The sequence below is a fragment of the Crocodylus siamensis genome, chromosome 10, assembly GCF_052110815.1.
Source record: "Crocodylus siamensis isolate JL-2025a chromosome 10, ASM5211081v1, whole genome shotgun sequence".
NCBI lineage: Eukaryota > Metazoa > Chordata > Crocodylia > Crocodylidae > Crocodylus > Crocodylus siamensis.
In genome coordinates this window covers 10,000,589-10,016,880 of record NC_143404.1, presented here as the reverse complement: position 1 = coordinate 10,016,880, position 16,292 = coordinate 10,000,589, and the positions used below count along the sequence as shown (strand labels likewise).

Here is a 16,292-nt window from a genome sequence, read left to right as displayed (position 1 = left end):
CCGTGTGTGTGCATGCGTGTGTAAGTCACACAACCCCCACCCCCTGCCCGAGCCGTGTGTGTGCATGCGTGTGTAAGTCACACAACCCCCAGCCCCTCCCCGAGCCGTGTGTGTGTGTGCGCACGTGTGTGCATGTGCGTGAGCAAGAGCGCCCGCCCCGCCGCGCCCCGCCCCGCCCCGCCCCCGCTCCGTCACTCAGCGGCTCTTTGATGCGGGGCGGGCGCGCTCACACCGGGCAGCGCCGCGACTTCGCTGCGAAGTTTGGCGGGGCGGCGCGGCGCGGCGCGGGGCCGGGGCCGGGGCCGGGGCCGGGGCCGGGGGCGGGCGGCGGGCCGGGGGCGCCGCGGGGCCGGATCCGCGCTCGGGGCGGGCGCGCTGCGTCGCGCTGCCCGGCTTTGATCTCGGCGCGGGGGAGCCGCCCGCTCTCGCTCGCCTTAAAAAGTTGCGGCGCGGCGGCGGCGGCGGCGGCGGCGGCGGGAAGATGCCCCAGCTCGGCGGCGGCGGCGATGACCTGGGGGCCACGGACGAGATGCTGGCCTTCAAGGACGAGGGCGAGCAGGAGGAGAAGATCCCGGAGCACGCCTTCACCGAGCGCGACCTGGCCGACCTCAAGTCCTCGCTGGTGAACGAGTCGGAGGGCGGCGGGCCGGCGGCCGGGGCCGAGGTGAGCGCCTGCCCCTGGGGGAGAGCGGGGCGGCGGGCCGGGCCGGGCCCTGACCCCGACCCCGGCCCCGACCCCGCTCTGCTTTTCTCTCCTCCCCGCACAGGCCATCCGGCGCGCGCAGGATCCGCAGCGGGTTTATCAGGACAAGCTCCCGGAGTCCATGGAGGACGGTCAGTTCCCCCCCCCCGCCCCCCCCCCCGGTCCAGCAGGGGTAGCTGGGCGGCGGGTTGTGCCCCGAATCAGAGCAGAAGGAAACGCGCTGTGCCCTGCGCTCCTTTATTATCTCCTGTCTCAGCGGCTCTTTCTTTTCCCTCCTGCCTGAAGCACCTGGGGCTGGGGGGGCCGGGGCAGATGCAGGGGGATGGGCAAGCTGGCCCCTGGCAGATGCAGCACGACCGCCGTGAGCAAGCGGCACAAGAGTGAACACTTCCATAGCGAGGCAGGGCCTGCGCGTCCGGCGTCCTCACCGCTGCCAACTTGGAGCCAAAGGTGGGGTGGGCCAGGCCGTTAGCAGGGGTGTAGGCAAACGACGCTTGGGAATAGTGCCCCTCGCCCACCCGGCATACATCACACCTCCGAGGCAGAGGAGCCGTGTGTTGTCACCTGAATACTCATGACGTTTCATTTTAACAGGTATCAAGCATCAGGACACAGGGATGTACAAAGGATCTGCTTATTCTAGCTACCCTTTTCTAATGCTCCCAGACCCGTACCTGCCAAATGGATCTATGTCACCTTTGGTGAGTTCCTCGTCTGATTATTTAAGCAGTTTTCTATCCTCTGGCTGTTGAATTGTGTCGCAGTTGCCATGTTGCCGTGTGTTAACACTTTTTCCGACTAGCGTGCAGCATTATTTTCAAATGTCCAGAATTGTGCCCTGCCAAAACTAAGAGCGGGCAACCGGGAATGGTAGATAAGGGTCAGCAGCAAAACACTGGGAACTTTTGGGGTTCACCAGTGCAGTTTCTTCTCCAATTTCTTTGTCCTCCAATTTAATCTCCTTTGCTTTTTGGTTTTTTACTGGTTTTTTTTTCTATGGATGCTCCTTCATTTAGCTTTGCACAGGTATTGCAGACAAGTGATGTGGGAGACTTTGGAGATTCATCTTGTATCCATCAGTTTTAATCTTATATCCACGGACCCCGCTTTTAAAATGGCTTGTGCTTTGGCCTCCATAATGAAAGTGCTTGCTGATGGATGAGCTCTGCACACATGGGCACCTTGTCTGTTTTTACAATAATTGCAATTGGTCCTTCATTAAATGATCTAATGTTGATGGAGGTGATATTTGAATGGTTTTTTAATCTGCAGAAGTTTATTCCCTATTGCTATTAAAAAAAAAAAAAAAAGTCAAATACGTTCTAGTAACTAGACACAGTTTGTTACTTTTTAGTGAGTTTTGCCACATGGGTTCCTAAATACAGTGCGGCACTCTGGGGGTTTCTGATAAAATCTTTCCTTTATACAGAAATTACAGTAGGGCATTACACTTTTATTCACACCCCTGTAAATCTTGAGTATAATTTAAACCATTTCAACCACTATTCTGGATTTCGAGCTGTGTAAATGAACAGAACAGAATATAGTTTTATCTTAATTTTTGTCTCAAAGATAAGATTTGGAAGAATATATTTTGATCATCATAAAAGCCTGAAGATCAACTGAGGTACAACAAGTACCAAATATGGGAATTTCAGTCAGTGCCGTATTAGAAAAGTAGGAGTAAGAAACTGGTGCTGGGTAGAGGTCTGTGATTGGGGGGGTGCTGTGAAACAGTCTCTGAGTTAAAACTCACGAGATTTCAGCATCAGACAGTTAAAGTAGGTAGCTTTTAAGGTGATTATGGTGCTATTCCTTCAATCTGCCATCTCCGTAATGCAGCCCTTCCTCACTGCACTCCCCAGAGCAGACCTTTAGCTGGTGTAAATTGTCCAAATTCCACTGAAATCAGTTTCCACCAGCTGGGGATCTCGCCTGCGTTTCTATAATCTCCTTCGTGTTACAGGAAGAAATGATACATTTGCAAAGGAGCAAATGCACAGTATTCTTAATACAAATATGCATTCCTTTTATTACATTTTACCCACATTTTTGTTGCTTCAAGTTCCTATTAATCCTCTCATTTCTCTAATGTAATGCTATGCAACTAATATATATATAACTTTTTTTTTACAATGGCATTCATTTGTGCTGCCTGGTAGAGAGCTTAGATGAGTTGTTACTTGTGTTGACACAAAGCCATTGAAGTGCTGCAGAATTTTGTTAATGTTTCTTTTAATCTTAAATCCTGGGAAATTTTTACTGTATTGGTTAACAAACTGTGATAGCCCCTTACTGTGGCTAATGTAAAAAAGGTTAAGATCACAAGTAGAGCAACAGGATAATATAGCACAGAAATCAGAAGTGTGAAAAGTGACAGGTTGAGTAGGCATGTTCAAAGTCTATTAAAATCAGTAGAAATTGTTCCACTGATGTTAATGCACTTCTGTTGAGGCCCACAGGGATTGTGTAGCGCTTTAGGTTCTGTCACTCAAGAAGCCAATATAATTTTTCTAAATAAAAATCTGCTACCTGTTTAAGGATATTGGAGGTTTTTGTCCATAAATCAAATAAAAGTTGCTGGTCTTTCCTTTCATTCTCTGAGGTTGAAAAGTACAATAACGGTACCGTTTCCTAAGGGTTTGATTGCTACCTGGTAGAAAAGTACAATACGTACAACTATTCCAGCTATAATACCTACAAGTACCCCCTTTTTCCCTGGGCATTTTAATCTATGCTTGGTATTGACTGATTATACAAATGTCGTTTTCTTAAGTACATTACTTCTTTCATTTGTGATTGTGTAAATATAGCGCGTGTTTTATAAGAAGTGAAACTTGATTTAGTTTATATGCCCAGTAATTGCAGGAGCAGTATTATAACTGTAGATTTGGGATACGTATCCACCAAAAATATTGTATTTAATTAAAATTCTAGCAGGTTAGAGTTTGGAGTATTTTTTCCTATTTCTAATGTGTGAACAACTGGGATGATGCTTCATGGCATGTACTGGTAGTGAAGAGCTTATAATAGCTAACCAGAGTTTCCTGTAAACGTTTGTGAGTGGCTGGCATTAATTTTATAGTTTCAAAAAATCCCCTAAGCAGTGTTTTCTGAAGCTGTCAAAGGGCATATTCCATTAAACCGTTGGAAAATAGATCTCAGTAATTATGAAGCTCCCTGAAAGATCAAGGGCATTCTGAGTGAAGCCTGAAAGTTGGACCTCCACCCTGTCATGGATTATAAAACCACAGTTTGTTTGAGGACTCCTCTTTTACCTAGACGTGGTGCTGTGAATTACGGCTGTACTTGGTTCCAAATGCCACTGCTTCTGTAGGTGTGTCACCAAGTATTATTGCAGTGACGTTTTCGTGTTATTGTCTTACTAGCCCCAGACGTCACATCGCTTCCTAAGGCTTTGATTGTTACCTGGTAGCTGAAGTAATATAGCAAGGATGCTTAAAGGAGTATTTTTAAGACCCTAAGTGTAACAGTAAGATTATACTTAGAGTCCTAAGGTATATCTGCCAACATACGTTTTGTCATAAATCCGGTCATGTCTTTCACCTCCTGCACCCAGTGTCACTCTTGAATTAACATGGTTTGGTGCTTGAGTTCAGCCGTTCTAGTTGATTAGTTTTGCTCTCCCCTTACCGTAAGACAGTGGTTAAGAGCCACATTTTAGCATACAACATGCTGTTTGACACTCGGGGCCATACTTACGATAGACTGCAAAGGTCTTTTTCATGCATTTATGATCTATCATGTTGATGATTGCTTGTGCCTCCTTTGCACTGGGCCATGAAGTGTCCTAGAGTAGCCTTTGCATCATGCTACAGTGGGCTGGGAATTTCTGCACAAAATGGTTTCAAAACCAGACGGGTAGAAGGGCTAGAGAGAGAGTCCCACCTCCAAAACACCAGGAATATGGGGATTAGGGAGCTCACTTGAGACAGGAGACCTAGGAGTAAATGTCCTGACCTGAAAGACTTGGCATTACTAAGGTCTCTCACATATCAGGGAAATGCCCTCACCTCCTGGTTCTCAGTCAGGGGGTTGTGGCACGGTGGGGTGCCGCCAGATCCTTTGAAGGGTGCTGTAAATAGTGAGATTAGCAAAGGGTGAGAAGATAAGCACCGCAGGTGAGCAGAGCCTCTGGCTCTTCCCAGCCTGGCCAGTCTTCCACCCCCAGTGCCTGGCTCCTCTGCAAGGAGGTAAGCACTGCAATGTAGAAACCAGCTTTTGAAATCGGGTGGCCCTCAATTCACATATGTTATGGAAGAGTGCTTCAGCTCCAAAGAGAGATGCCTCAAGTCCAGATAGGGTTGAGGACCAGTGGGTTATTCTTAGATGGGCCTTTCTGTGTCTCTCATTGTTCCCAAAACACCTTGAAGGGCATTGGGTTCAACCTGATACAGAATGGGAAAAGTGTTGAGAAACTTTACAGGATAGGACAGCCATTCCTCATCTAGCTGTCCAGTGCAGGTGGGACACTTGCGTATCAGGAGCGCTAACTGAGCGCTCTACTGCTGCAGTGCTCTAACTTGTCCCATAACACGTCTAAGATTTGCCAGTTAAATACCTACATTAAACTTCCATTCAAAAGGGGAAAATAATTGAAGTCTTGAAAAATTTAGCAGGATAGGGGAGCGATTTCTCACCTAGCTCTGCACTGTTGGTGGTCCAAGCATGTGCCACTTAATTCTACACTCTGTACTCTGGAAAAGCTCCAGTTTCCCAGAGAAGGATGTGTGGGATTTACCGCTTAAATATTTTCATGGAACCTGCGGTGAACGTTAACATATTCAGGAGCTGTTTTTCGACATGAAATACCAAATCAAAAAATGATATCCTTTTTTTAAACAGTACAAATGACTTCAAACCAAATGAAGGTTCTTTCTTGGTGGGAATGTCTGGCTCTTAGGTTACAAACATTAGATGTAAAACATGTTAAAACTTTGATCAGATAAAAAAAATATTTTTCTTGCACAGGTGGTATAATTGACTTTAGACCTGAGGGAGTTTTCCGAACGTTGTTACATCTTGTAGCATGTGGTAGTTAAAAGTTTTAAGAACCTCTTATATGCTCTTTATTTTTATTAACGGGCATATTGTATACAGCAGTGATTCTCAGCAAGGCTCCTGGGACACAAATGTGCTGCCTGCACTGGACAGCTAGATTAGGAGTGGTTTTCCTATCCTGTAAAGCTTTGCAACCTTTTCCCCATTCTGTATCGGGATGAACCCAGTGTCACGGGGCACAGTGTTAGCACTGTTGGGGGTACAAATGTGATTCACAAGAGAAACCCAAAGATTTCAAATAGAAATCCACTCTGTTACAAGCATTATGACCCATTGTGGTCTTTCTGAGTTCTTTGCAACAGAGGAATTGCTCTTTTATTTTTTTCCATAGTCAAAAAATTAGTGAAAACTACGAGCTGAGTGCCTTGAGCCTAACAAGGGGTTTCTCAAATATAACAAGGTTGAGAACCACTGAGATAAAGGAATGGGCTGTGTTGTCCTGTAAGTGTTGTACAGCCCCAAATTGCCCCCCTTAAGTCAATAACCGAATATCGATATTGATTTTTGATTTCTAAATTTTGTTCTCTCTCTCCATGCAGCTCAGTTCAATACAATGGGCCTGCTGGGTAGGTGGGGGCAAAATTCAGTCTTTCCAATAAAAGTCTGTGATGCTAGAGTCTTGCTCACACTTGGTCCTTTTGAGATACCAAAATGAGGGGTCGCTCTGTGCAGATCTTGCACATGTTAAAACTCTGATTACCCACAGTCTGCTGGACTCACTGAGCATGGTTATCCCTTGATTGGAGGCAGATTTAGGGATGGTCACAACAGGCTAAGTCAAGGATCCCAGTTCCCAAAGTCTTGTGTTAATATCCAAATAAGCTTGTGTCAAAGGAGAATCTTTCTCTGTCATTAGCAGTGTAGCATGTAGAGCACAGGGCGGGGTAGTTCAGTTGCTCCTTTACAAAACTTTAGCATTTGCTCAGTACTAAAAAAAGTTTGCCCATCCTAAATCAAACACATCACTCGAAGGATCTTTGCCAGAATTACCATCTGCAGCCTATTTTACCTGAGAGGAATCCAGATGTCTTAGAGCAACCAGTCAGTTTTATGCCTCCTTTATTCTAGGCGAAGACCAAGCCAAACTGTTTCACTGTCTTTCCTCCAACATAGATGTCTAGTCTTGATCTTGTCCAGTTTCCTTCAAACACTGTGTTGAAATATTAACTAAGACATGGTCTCTAGCTCTAGTATGTGAACAGGGGATCATCACCATCTTAGGCAGTGCCCAGCAGTTTGAAGTGGTACCTGGGACTTCAGGGAGCAACCCCAGTATACTTGAAGCTTGGGATTTTGTTGGTTCGCATGCCCAGTGGTACACCTACTGCCACCGTCTAAGGTGAATTATGTTAAGAGCAAGCCCTGTCCCACAGAAAACAGTGCATCATGAAAGTGGGGCTTTAGGATTGTTTCTTCTGGTCCTGGCAAAACCAGTGCCAGAATTCCTTTAGCTTGTGCTTTTTCAGGATTTGTCACAATCTGCATGTCCCAGTCTCTCTCTTTCTGTGCTCAGCCATGTCAAGCTTTGGATGGGCTTAGATAAGCAGCTGCAAAAGAACAGGATCTCTGTGCTTTACCAGCGGTGCCTGCTGCTGAGTGCCATTGATGTATCCAGTGTGATCCCAGGTAGTTTCTCTAGACAGTGGGTCCTGCACTGCTGGGCACTAGCTGGATAGTACTTTGCTCCCAGAGCTGCCAACAACTGAGCCCTGCCAGAGTCATCTGAAGAAATCCCTAGTCAGCAGAGGAAGGCAGACGATTCATTTCCTCTCCCCTGACTAAACCATACTCCCTTCCTCCAGCTCTTCACCTTCCTTGAGCCAGCATGAAGGCTAAGCTAGTTCTTTATGTTCAAGTAGGATGCTAGATAGATGAGCGTACCAAGAAATGGGTCTTCCAAGTTGATTTATTTCATGTTTGACTCAGTCTGGTTATATCCTGAAGAAAGTTGTTCTTTCCTTTCACTCTGTTATTTTAAAGCAGAGCTTCCCATTGAAAGCAATGACAGTGGTGGCATGATATGACCTTGCGTGGGTCTGATATAAACTTACATTTAAAATTCTTTTGAATTAAAAAGCAGGGAACAATCTCAAATGGAAGCAAACCAAAGTTTTTATATAGGCCCATATTCCCAGACCATATTTTCATCATTCAAAGAATGCATATCCTTATACTCCCTTAAGCATCTATTCACAAACGCCCTATGACTTCTTGTGTTAATACTGAGCACTGTTTATCGCTGTGATGTTAACTCTGACGTATGGTGAAGCCACTGCTTATAAAAGTTCCCGGTTGTTGTTTTCTAAAATGTTACCAAATCGGCTGTTGAGACTGTCAGAAAATCAAAACAAAACGTAACCCACAGCTCACAAGGCTCATCTATGTTAATGATTAATGTCCTGGAAATTTTCAGTTTGAAGAACAAAGTGATTTTCTAGTTAATCAGGCACACAATGTATCTGAGAGGATGGCATATATTTCTTCAGTCTAATATTCATAATTCGAACAGAGCTAGAGAGAGATTTAAATGAAAGAATGACTGTAAAGCAATATTGCTGCAAGCTCGGGACTTCACACGTCGCATCTCAGGCTGCAGTAATTTTTTTACAGCCGATTTACAGACACTGTTAAGCTCCTGTGTTCAGATGGAAACTCTGACAAACATGTAAGTTCGGAGTTGCTGATAGATGCTGCTCACTTTTACCTGTTCGTGTAACCACACACGTTTTTTGGTGACTAAACATGCAGACACGTTAGTAGGTCTGTATGACCGACTGCGTTAATTGCTTTCATAGCATAAAGGTAAAGAGCTAGATTCGAATTGCAGATCTATGAGCAGATTGCGTTGCTGTGTATCTTAGAAAATCTGCTGGTGTGGCATATTGTCAAGGTGTGGGTTCTGTGCACAGCAGGCCTGAGATTAAAATCTGATCCTTACTGTACACTTAGATATACGTATCAGGATGGTAGATTACTGTAATGCGCTGAGATGTAACAGACTGCCTTAAGGGAGTATCTATCACTTGTGTATCTACCTCTTCAGTTGTAGCTGGCTGCAGTTAGGCTGGTGGTAGTTCAGGAACAACACATTTAATTTCCTTAGCACAGCTCAGCATTGCTTGCCCTCAGTGATTCACTTTGTGGCTTTAGGAGCAAAGGAAATGCATAGCCCAATATGCTTTTTCTTTTATCAGTGTGGGATATATTTTAAGTGAATGATGTGAGTTGTTTTTATAGGGAGATGAATGACATTTCTTGGGCAGAGTAGGTTTGCATGAACTATAATAAAGTCTGCGAATTTGCCATTCTGTATTAGATCTTCTTCCTGGGATCCAAGTCACAGTTTCCCCATGAAAGTGCCAAGGGTTTTTTGTGCATTGATTGCTGCTGATGGATTCTGACATAACCCACTTCAGCTACAGTGTTGGTCTTCCACAAAGCATTGTGCTATAACGATTCCTGATACAGTGTATTGCCAAAACCAGGACTGCAGCGTCTCTCTTGTTCCCCACCTTCAAGAAATGCTACCTTCTACTGAGTCAGTCTAAGCAGGATCATTTGACCCTCATCCCTAGTCTGCACCTTTTTATGCCTCTCCCATTGCAGCTTACTTCTTTCATTCTGGTGCTGGGAAGAGCTAGCCAGCTTCTTTCAAAGCATGCTTTACATCATTGCCTTGTAATTTGCCAATAGTGGGTGGAGGGCACAAGTGGAGTGAAATGCATACATGCCACTTACTGTCCTAGAGGAGACACCGCACTAGGGGAATGTCTGCAGCCTACACACAATCCTGTGTTGCTCCCGAAGTGAGATCTCATGAATATCCCTCCATGGGCTCTTTCATTCACTATCCTTTCAAATATCTCTGCAAGGAAAAAGCTAAAACATGACTTTTGCTCATTAATCTTGTGGACCTGGAAGGTTAAGGAGGAGGACTGGATGACTCAGAGAACCAATAACAGGATACAGAGTTGTCCGCTTCCTTGTTACTCGTTTGAATCTAGCTGAATCAGTAAACACCTAAAGTCAATTAGCATCTGATAGTTTTTCCCTTGGCCTGGCAGGAGCCAGCAGTCTTCAACCAGTTCCTGGTTCACCAGCATCAGCATTACAAGCCTGCTGTTGCAATCGGTGCAGCAGACTTGGCAAATGGGGCAAGTCTGTAATGACATGAACGATGGCATGTCCTCTCATCCTGCTGAGGCACACTATCTGTGCCCAAATTGTCCTGTACATAAATGGGCGGCTTCATTTCCTCTCTAGTTCAGTTCAGCACACATGAGCACTAAATCCACTTACTTCATTTGTTTAAAGGAATCATTCTTGCATCGTGTACTTTCAAGTCATAAACTTCCAAAGGTGGCTTTTGCTCAGACACTTCTGATCCAAACTGGCCAGAGAGCTCTTGCCCTTCATTGATCTCTCCATACCATGTAACTTAGCGTGACCCCAGGACCCTCTGTCTTTTCTCATTTTGCATTTAGATAATTATTCTCAAAGGACCGTGTTCTGCCACACCACTGCTCCCATAGAGGGGCTTCATGGAAATCAGTGGGACCACTGAGCGTGAAGTATTATCCAACATGACTAAAGGCTGCAAAATCCGGTGCTCAGTTAACATGTAGATGGAAGTCCAATCGGAGGGAACAGTTGACCATCCAGAAATGAGAAGCCTTTGAAGAGCTAAACCTTTGTGGTTTAGCTCTTAGCCCTTTTTCTTGTAGTTAGGAAGCCAGTCTGCTTCTTTCCAGATGCATCAAGTTAATGTTTATTTCCATCCCTAACATTACCAAATATCCTAATGCATAATATTTTTCAAAAAATATCAATATGATGTGTGTTGTACCCTTAGTAAATGGTCCAGGTGTAACGTATGGATAGTATAATGATTCCACATTATAGTGAATAATGATTCATTTCTGAGGCATTGGTGACCATTCAAATATTCTCTGTATGATTAAGACTTCTTCCCCAGTGTTGTTGTTGGGTAAAGGACTTGGCTTGTATTCGGTAGTCCAGATGTAGTATCACTCCTGTAGTATGAGATTGTGGTAGAGTCACTAAAGAATATTTTGACTGTTCCTGGTTTTCTCTCCTTCCATCTCTTTCAGTCTTTTAGTGATAAAGAAATAGGGGCTGGGTCACGATGTCTGCATCGTGGCAAAATTGTTTGTTGGGCTCACGTGTACCCAGGCTGTCACGCTGGCCAGAAGTTCAGGATTGAAGGGCCACTAAAATCCTTGAAGCTACCTTTGCATCCCCGTTCACTGGACGTGAACTAGAGACTGCTCAATTGCACCAAAAAATCTGGTGTGTTGTAGGGTCCCAAAATGAGTGTCATCTTAAAACCAAAGAACTCAGCAGTGACGAGCTAGTTTTTAAAAACAAACCCAACCTAAATACTTAGAATCTAGAGTACTTTCCCCATCCAGTTTATAACAGCTTTAAGTCTGACTAAATGATAGGCAAAACTTCTCAACAGTATCCCTTTTGTTACTTTGAGCCTTTGGAACTGTATACACAAAATACACATTTGTGTAAAAGAGCTACACAGTAATCACAGACTGACCAAATTGGTAATTTTTTTTTTTTCAGTGATTCAAACCCTGTGCTATAAGCTGAATTTGTTTTCTGCTGTGGTTTGCTCTTTGGCATGGTAGAGTTAGCGTAAACAGAGATTCTTCTGGGATGTGACAAACACAGAAGGAAAATATGAGAGGCTAGGATCAGAAAGACAAAGCCTGAGCACCCTTGATGCTCTGCATGCAGTGGTCTCTGAATGAGTTGAAACGGCAGACCCCAGATCCTGACCACCAAAAAGCAGGAATGGAGCTGATGTTTTTGTGTTTAGAAAATAAGACCTCCTGTGTGACATTTTCTTCTTCATTTTTCTGTAGTTTGAAAAGCTACAGATTTGGTTTTCACAACATGCCGTTTCCCAGAAATCACCAGCACATGTTTTATATGTCATTTAAATTGAATGAAAGCAAAAAAAGGATCTCTTTCTGATTAAAATCTTCTATATCTAACTTGTTTGGGGAGCTCATATGACTTTGCTGCTACAAGTGAGTCAAATTCTTCTCTCAGGCACATGACACAAGCTAGTGGCCCCAATAAACTGAGATGAAAATCTGACCTTTGAAGTACAGGTTAGGCCATAGATTATACTAGGTGACACTGTGGATTTTGAAATTAGACCATCTAAAGTGGCAAGCAGGTTTGGAAGGTCTCAGGAACATTTTCTGCACTTACATCATGGTGGACGGAGTGCCAATTTAATATATTGGTACAACCCATTTGTGACAAAAACCAACACATGCATATTCACCCCAAATCCAAAGCAGAAACAGTAATATAACCTAAGAAACTAAGGGCGGAAGAACCTTTTTGTTAAACTTTCTCTCATACGAGGCAGTTTCACCAGGGCTGTACAACATAAGAAACACATTATAAATGCTCTTGTAAAATCCACATCATTATACCACATGAAAGGCCGGTCCTAAAAATAGCCATTCACAGAGGATGCAGGCTAGTAGCAATTTCGGTGATCATGAAATAGTTGTGTTGACATCTACATGAATGCACACCCACAGAGAGCTTTGACTTTTGAATATTCTTAGCAACATTTGTCCTTTATGGAATTTTCCACATTATGGTCCCATAAATAGTCTTCCATCCATTGGCATTTCTTTCTGATCTTATCCCCACACCTCTGACTTGAATTTTATGGGGAAAATGGATAAGTCAGTAGAGATTTGCTTTTTCACAGAAACTCTTTCCCTGTTGTCAGCTTGACAGCCTCACGGTTTGAAAACATCAGTTATGTTCCCCCTGACCCATTTGTCTGAAATATTCTCTTTCTTTCTTCCTCGGTACGGGGTGTCCTTCTCATGGGCATGACCAATAGAATTAGCCTATTCTCTTTTTTTTTCTTTTACATTAAATGCCTGGGGCCAATTTGTCATAGAAACAAGGCAAGTCTGTCCCTTATATTTTGAAGGGTAGCTGTCAAAGTTTAGACCAGAGGCTCTAGATAACACAGGATTCCTAATCGGATCACCTCGTCCAGTACTTAGAAGACTAAGCAAGGAAGTCACCAGTTGGTAGTTGTAGAATACTTGTCCACAAGGAAAATACCTTCATAACCTTATTTTCAATTAGAGGTTGGCTTATGATGTTTTGAGGGCGGATTTGCAGCTGGTACAACTTGTTGGAGGTCTGTGGAAGGATTTCCCCTGCAGGTTCTGTTCTAAGGCATTACTGTTGTAAAGACCTGTCTTCAGCCTTTCTGGGAACATAGGTCCTGATCTGTAATTGCATTTTGCTTTTGCTAAAAAGAGCTCAGAATACTAGAGCGTACCTTCAAATGCTGGGGTGTCCGAATTTTGCAGCTTGAGCCTACTCTTAGTTTTAAGTGGATGGCTGCTCTGGAACCGGAAACAGTTTGTTGCCCTAGCATAAACTGGCTTATAGGATTGGTTAAAATCTTCCGGATATCAAATGAAATAATTGGATGTTCAAGCAAATTACATTGCTTCTTACATACCTGGCATGAAAATCATTAAGGCTGAAGTTTCATTCAAATCAGATGTAGCTGTGGCTCTGACGGTATACTGCACAAAGTATTTAGGAAATTAAAACTTTAAACAAAACTCCCACAGTGAATCATTTAGTCTCCAAATTGTGCTTTAATTTAAAGGGCAGATCTTGTCCAGTGTCCAGCTCCAGAGTTCCTTTCCAATTGCAACTCTTTAAATCAAGCTGCTGACATCTTGCAGCCCATTAGTAACTTTGAAGAATCAAATAATATCATAGAAATGTGTTAGCTGTTGCTAATATAGGCCCATAAAAGAAGGGGAAAAAACTCGGATGAAAAAGTCAGAAGATTTTTTTTTGTTTTAATTATACAAGCCACAGCGTGCATGTGTTCACTTGTGAACACAATCAGTAATATTTTAACAGTATACTCCTAACTCAGGGGTAAGAAATCCAGACCCCAATTCTGAAAGAAATACTGTGAATAAAGACATAAATATGCTTATTTAAACCAAAGCTAAAAAAATAAGAGTTTTTGGCCATATTGTGCTTAATATTTTTGTTGTTGCTGTTTTCTCTAAGTTCATGGCAGAAATAAAGGTCATATTTGCCAATATAAGTGTGTTTAGATATTCTTCCATTTCACTGGACGAGTACAGAGAAACTTGTGGTGTTCGACTAGAAGCTGAACCTGCTAAAGAAAACGAAATGTTGTACTGATGCTTGGCTTGAATCTTGGAAATTGCTAGTGCCCTTGAATAAAAGAGGTGATGTATAAAGAATCTCACTTCCATTCCAAACAGAAAATCGCCGCTAAAGCCACATTGCCATTACCTGAATGCTGGTTAACTGAAATTGTTGTATAAACTCGGAAAGTGTTTTAAACCTGTTTGGGACAACAGGACTATAATACGTTTGAAGGGTACTACTTTTAATATTATTGTAGTTCTTAAAAGCCCCCAGGAAGAATTGGGCCCCATTTAGCTAGGCCCTGTGCAACAAATTAAAAAAAAATGAGTTCCTGTTTTTTTGTGAGGATCTGACACCACGTATATGAAAGAAACACAGTAGGTCTTGGCTAAACTCCAGATCTGCTGCATGGATGGAGCTGAGCTCTTGACTTTCTGGTTCAAAACACGCTGGCCTACTCTATTAACTATCAGTTGTAGCTTATATTTTCCTTTTTAACCCACCAGGTACTAGAAGGTGAGAGCATTGCAAACACTCAAGTGGGTTAAATGCATTCCACACAATGTAAGATGGCCTTGTGGATACAAGATTCAGGCCTAACTCTTTCCCTTGCAAATAAGTTTTATCTCCTTATAACAGTTGCTTCTAGTGTAGTAGATGAAACAACTGCAGAGTAAAATGAATGCGTAACCTGGTGTATTGCTCATCACCGGGGATCCTAGCTTTCCATGATTTAAAAAAAAAAAATTCCAATAAAAACACACAAAAATCTGCTTTTTTCCACAGTGAGCCCCACCACAATGCTAATTGGCTGAAGGGCCCCAGCAGCAGCTTCGTCCCTCACCGCTGATTGGCTGAGAGGGCTGCCGTTCTTGCAGCCCCCCCACACCTCACTGCTGATTGGTAGAGGGTGGCAGAGCCACACAATGGGAAGCCTTCTCAGCCAATCAGCAATGGAGGGAGGAGTGGGCGGTTGCCATTGTGGCTGCTTCCATGTGCCAGAGGGCTTCCGCGGTGGCCATGAGGACCATTGGGGAGCCAGCGTTTTATTTTCAGCAAGTCGTCTTTTTTTCCCCGGCGATTCTAAATAGTCTTTGTAAAAATGCAAATTCCGTGTTTTTTCCATGTTTTTCCATGGCAAACAGATTTCTGCTAATCACTCTGCATGCAGGCGTGAAACTGAAGCTTAAACCAAGCAACAAGAATAGTTTATCACAGGATACCTGATGGGGTGTTGGTCAAATGTCTGATACTCAAATAGTAGTCTAAGACGGAGCTGAGATCCGGTTCAAGAGGCTCTGTTTTGTCACACGGCTGGAGCCAGAAAGTAAAGATCAGGTTCCTACCAGCATTTGAAGCAGATGAAATCACCAGACTTCCTCAGCGTGGAGGGCGCCTAGCACAGAGCAGCAGGCAGCTGCACCGTCTCCAGACTTTCTAAGAAGCAACTGGTCTTGAAGAAACGTCGGAGTGGAAACCCCCACCTGCTGTGCAGAGAGTAGGCCCGGAGGCAGAGGCTATCCACAGAGCTTCCCAGAGGAAGAATGGAAAGGACAGCAAAGCATTAAAAATATCCCTTTGAAATGCACATATTTTATTTATTATAAAGTGATCCCGTTGATCGTTGCATTTCAGACCTGCGCAGTAAAGGTGAACGATGTGAATTTGAACAGATGGGCCAACTAGAGCCTCAGCTGTCCATGCTGCAAGGGATGGGTTTGACTTCACTAGGGACATTTAGGGGATTAGTGAAGACTGTCCCAAGTAACATCTTACCTTCTATGGAAAGACTGGAAGCGCCTGTAAATAAAAATCCATACTAAGAGATGAGGGCAGAGTAAAAGAATAAACACCAAAACAGATTTGTCTTCAGAAAGTGTGGAAGCAGAGTGCCGTGTCAGCAGCCATTTTGCAAAAAAGGGGTTGTGCTGAGGTCAAAAGCTCCTCCCTCGCCCCGCAAAAAAGAGGAAAAATGCAGCCAGCAGGTAGAAATGTTAAATTGGTATAGCCAACAAACAGGTGGCTTGCCAGATAAAGAGCTAATAATACGTGAGTACCAGGAGATGCCTGTCGGTTAAAACGCAACGTTCTGAAAATCATGCGAGAAACGGTGGATGTTACAAAGTCCTACAGAAGAGAAGCGGGGTGGTCCCATGCCTGGTGCCCGATCCCAGCTTTCCTTTGTGGAGTAGGTTTTACCTTCTCTTTACCTGTTTTGCGTGACGGAGTTGGGAATTTTATTGTTCAGTGTTCGTGAAGTCGTTAGTAAGTGGCATAAGGA

General features: G+C 43.8%; 1 protein-coding gene across 4 annotated transcripts in view; it reads left to right on the top strand.

The window, feature by feature from the left end:
• Positions 1 to 320: 320 nt before the first annotated feature.
• Positions 321 to 16,292, top strand: part of TCF7 (transcription factor 7) — a 105,067-nt gene continuing 89,095 nt past the window's right edge. The window contains exons 1-3 of one of the 4 annotated variants that reach the window (XM_090064184.1): positions 321 to 664; positions 768 to 834; positions 1,298 to 1,404. In XM_090064184.1, coding sequence (XP_089920310.1) covers positions 482 to 664; positions 768 to 834; positions 1,298 to 1,404 — 357 coding nt within the window. In that variant the 5' untranslated portion in view covers positions 321 to 481. The remainder of the gene's footprint in view (positions 665 to 767; positions 835 to 1,297; positions 1,405 to 16,292) is intronic. The other 3 variants (XM_090064180.1, XM_090064182.1, XM_090064183.1) reach the window with 3 other exon arrangements.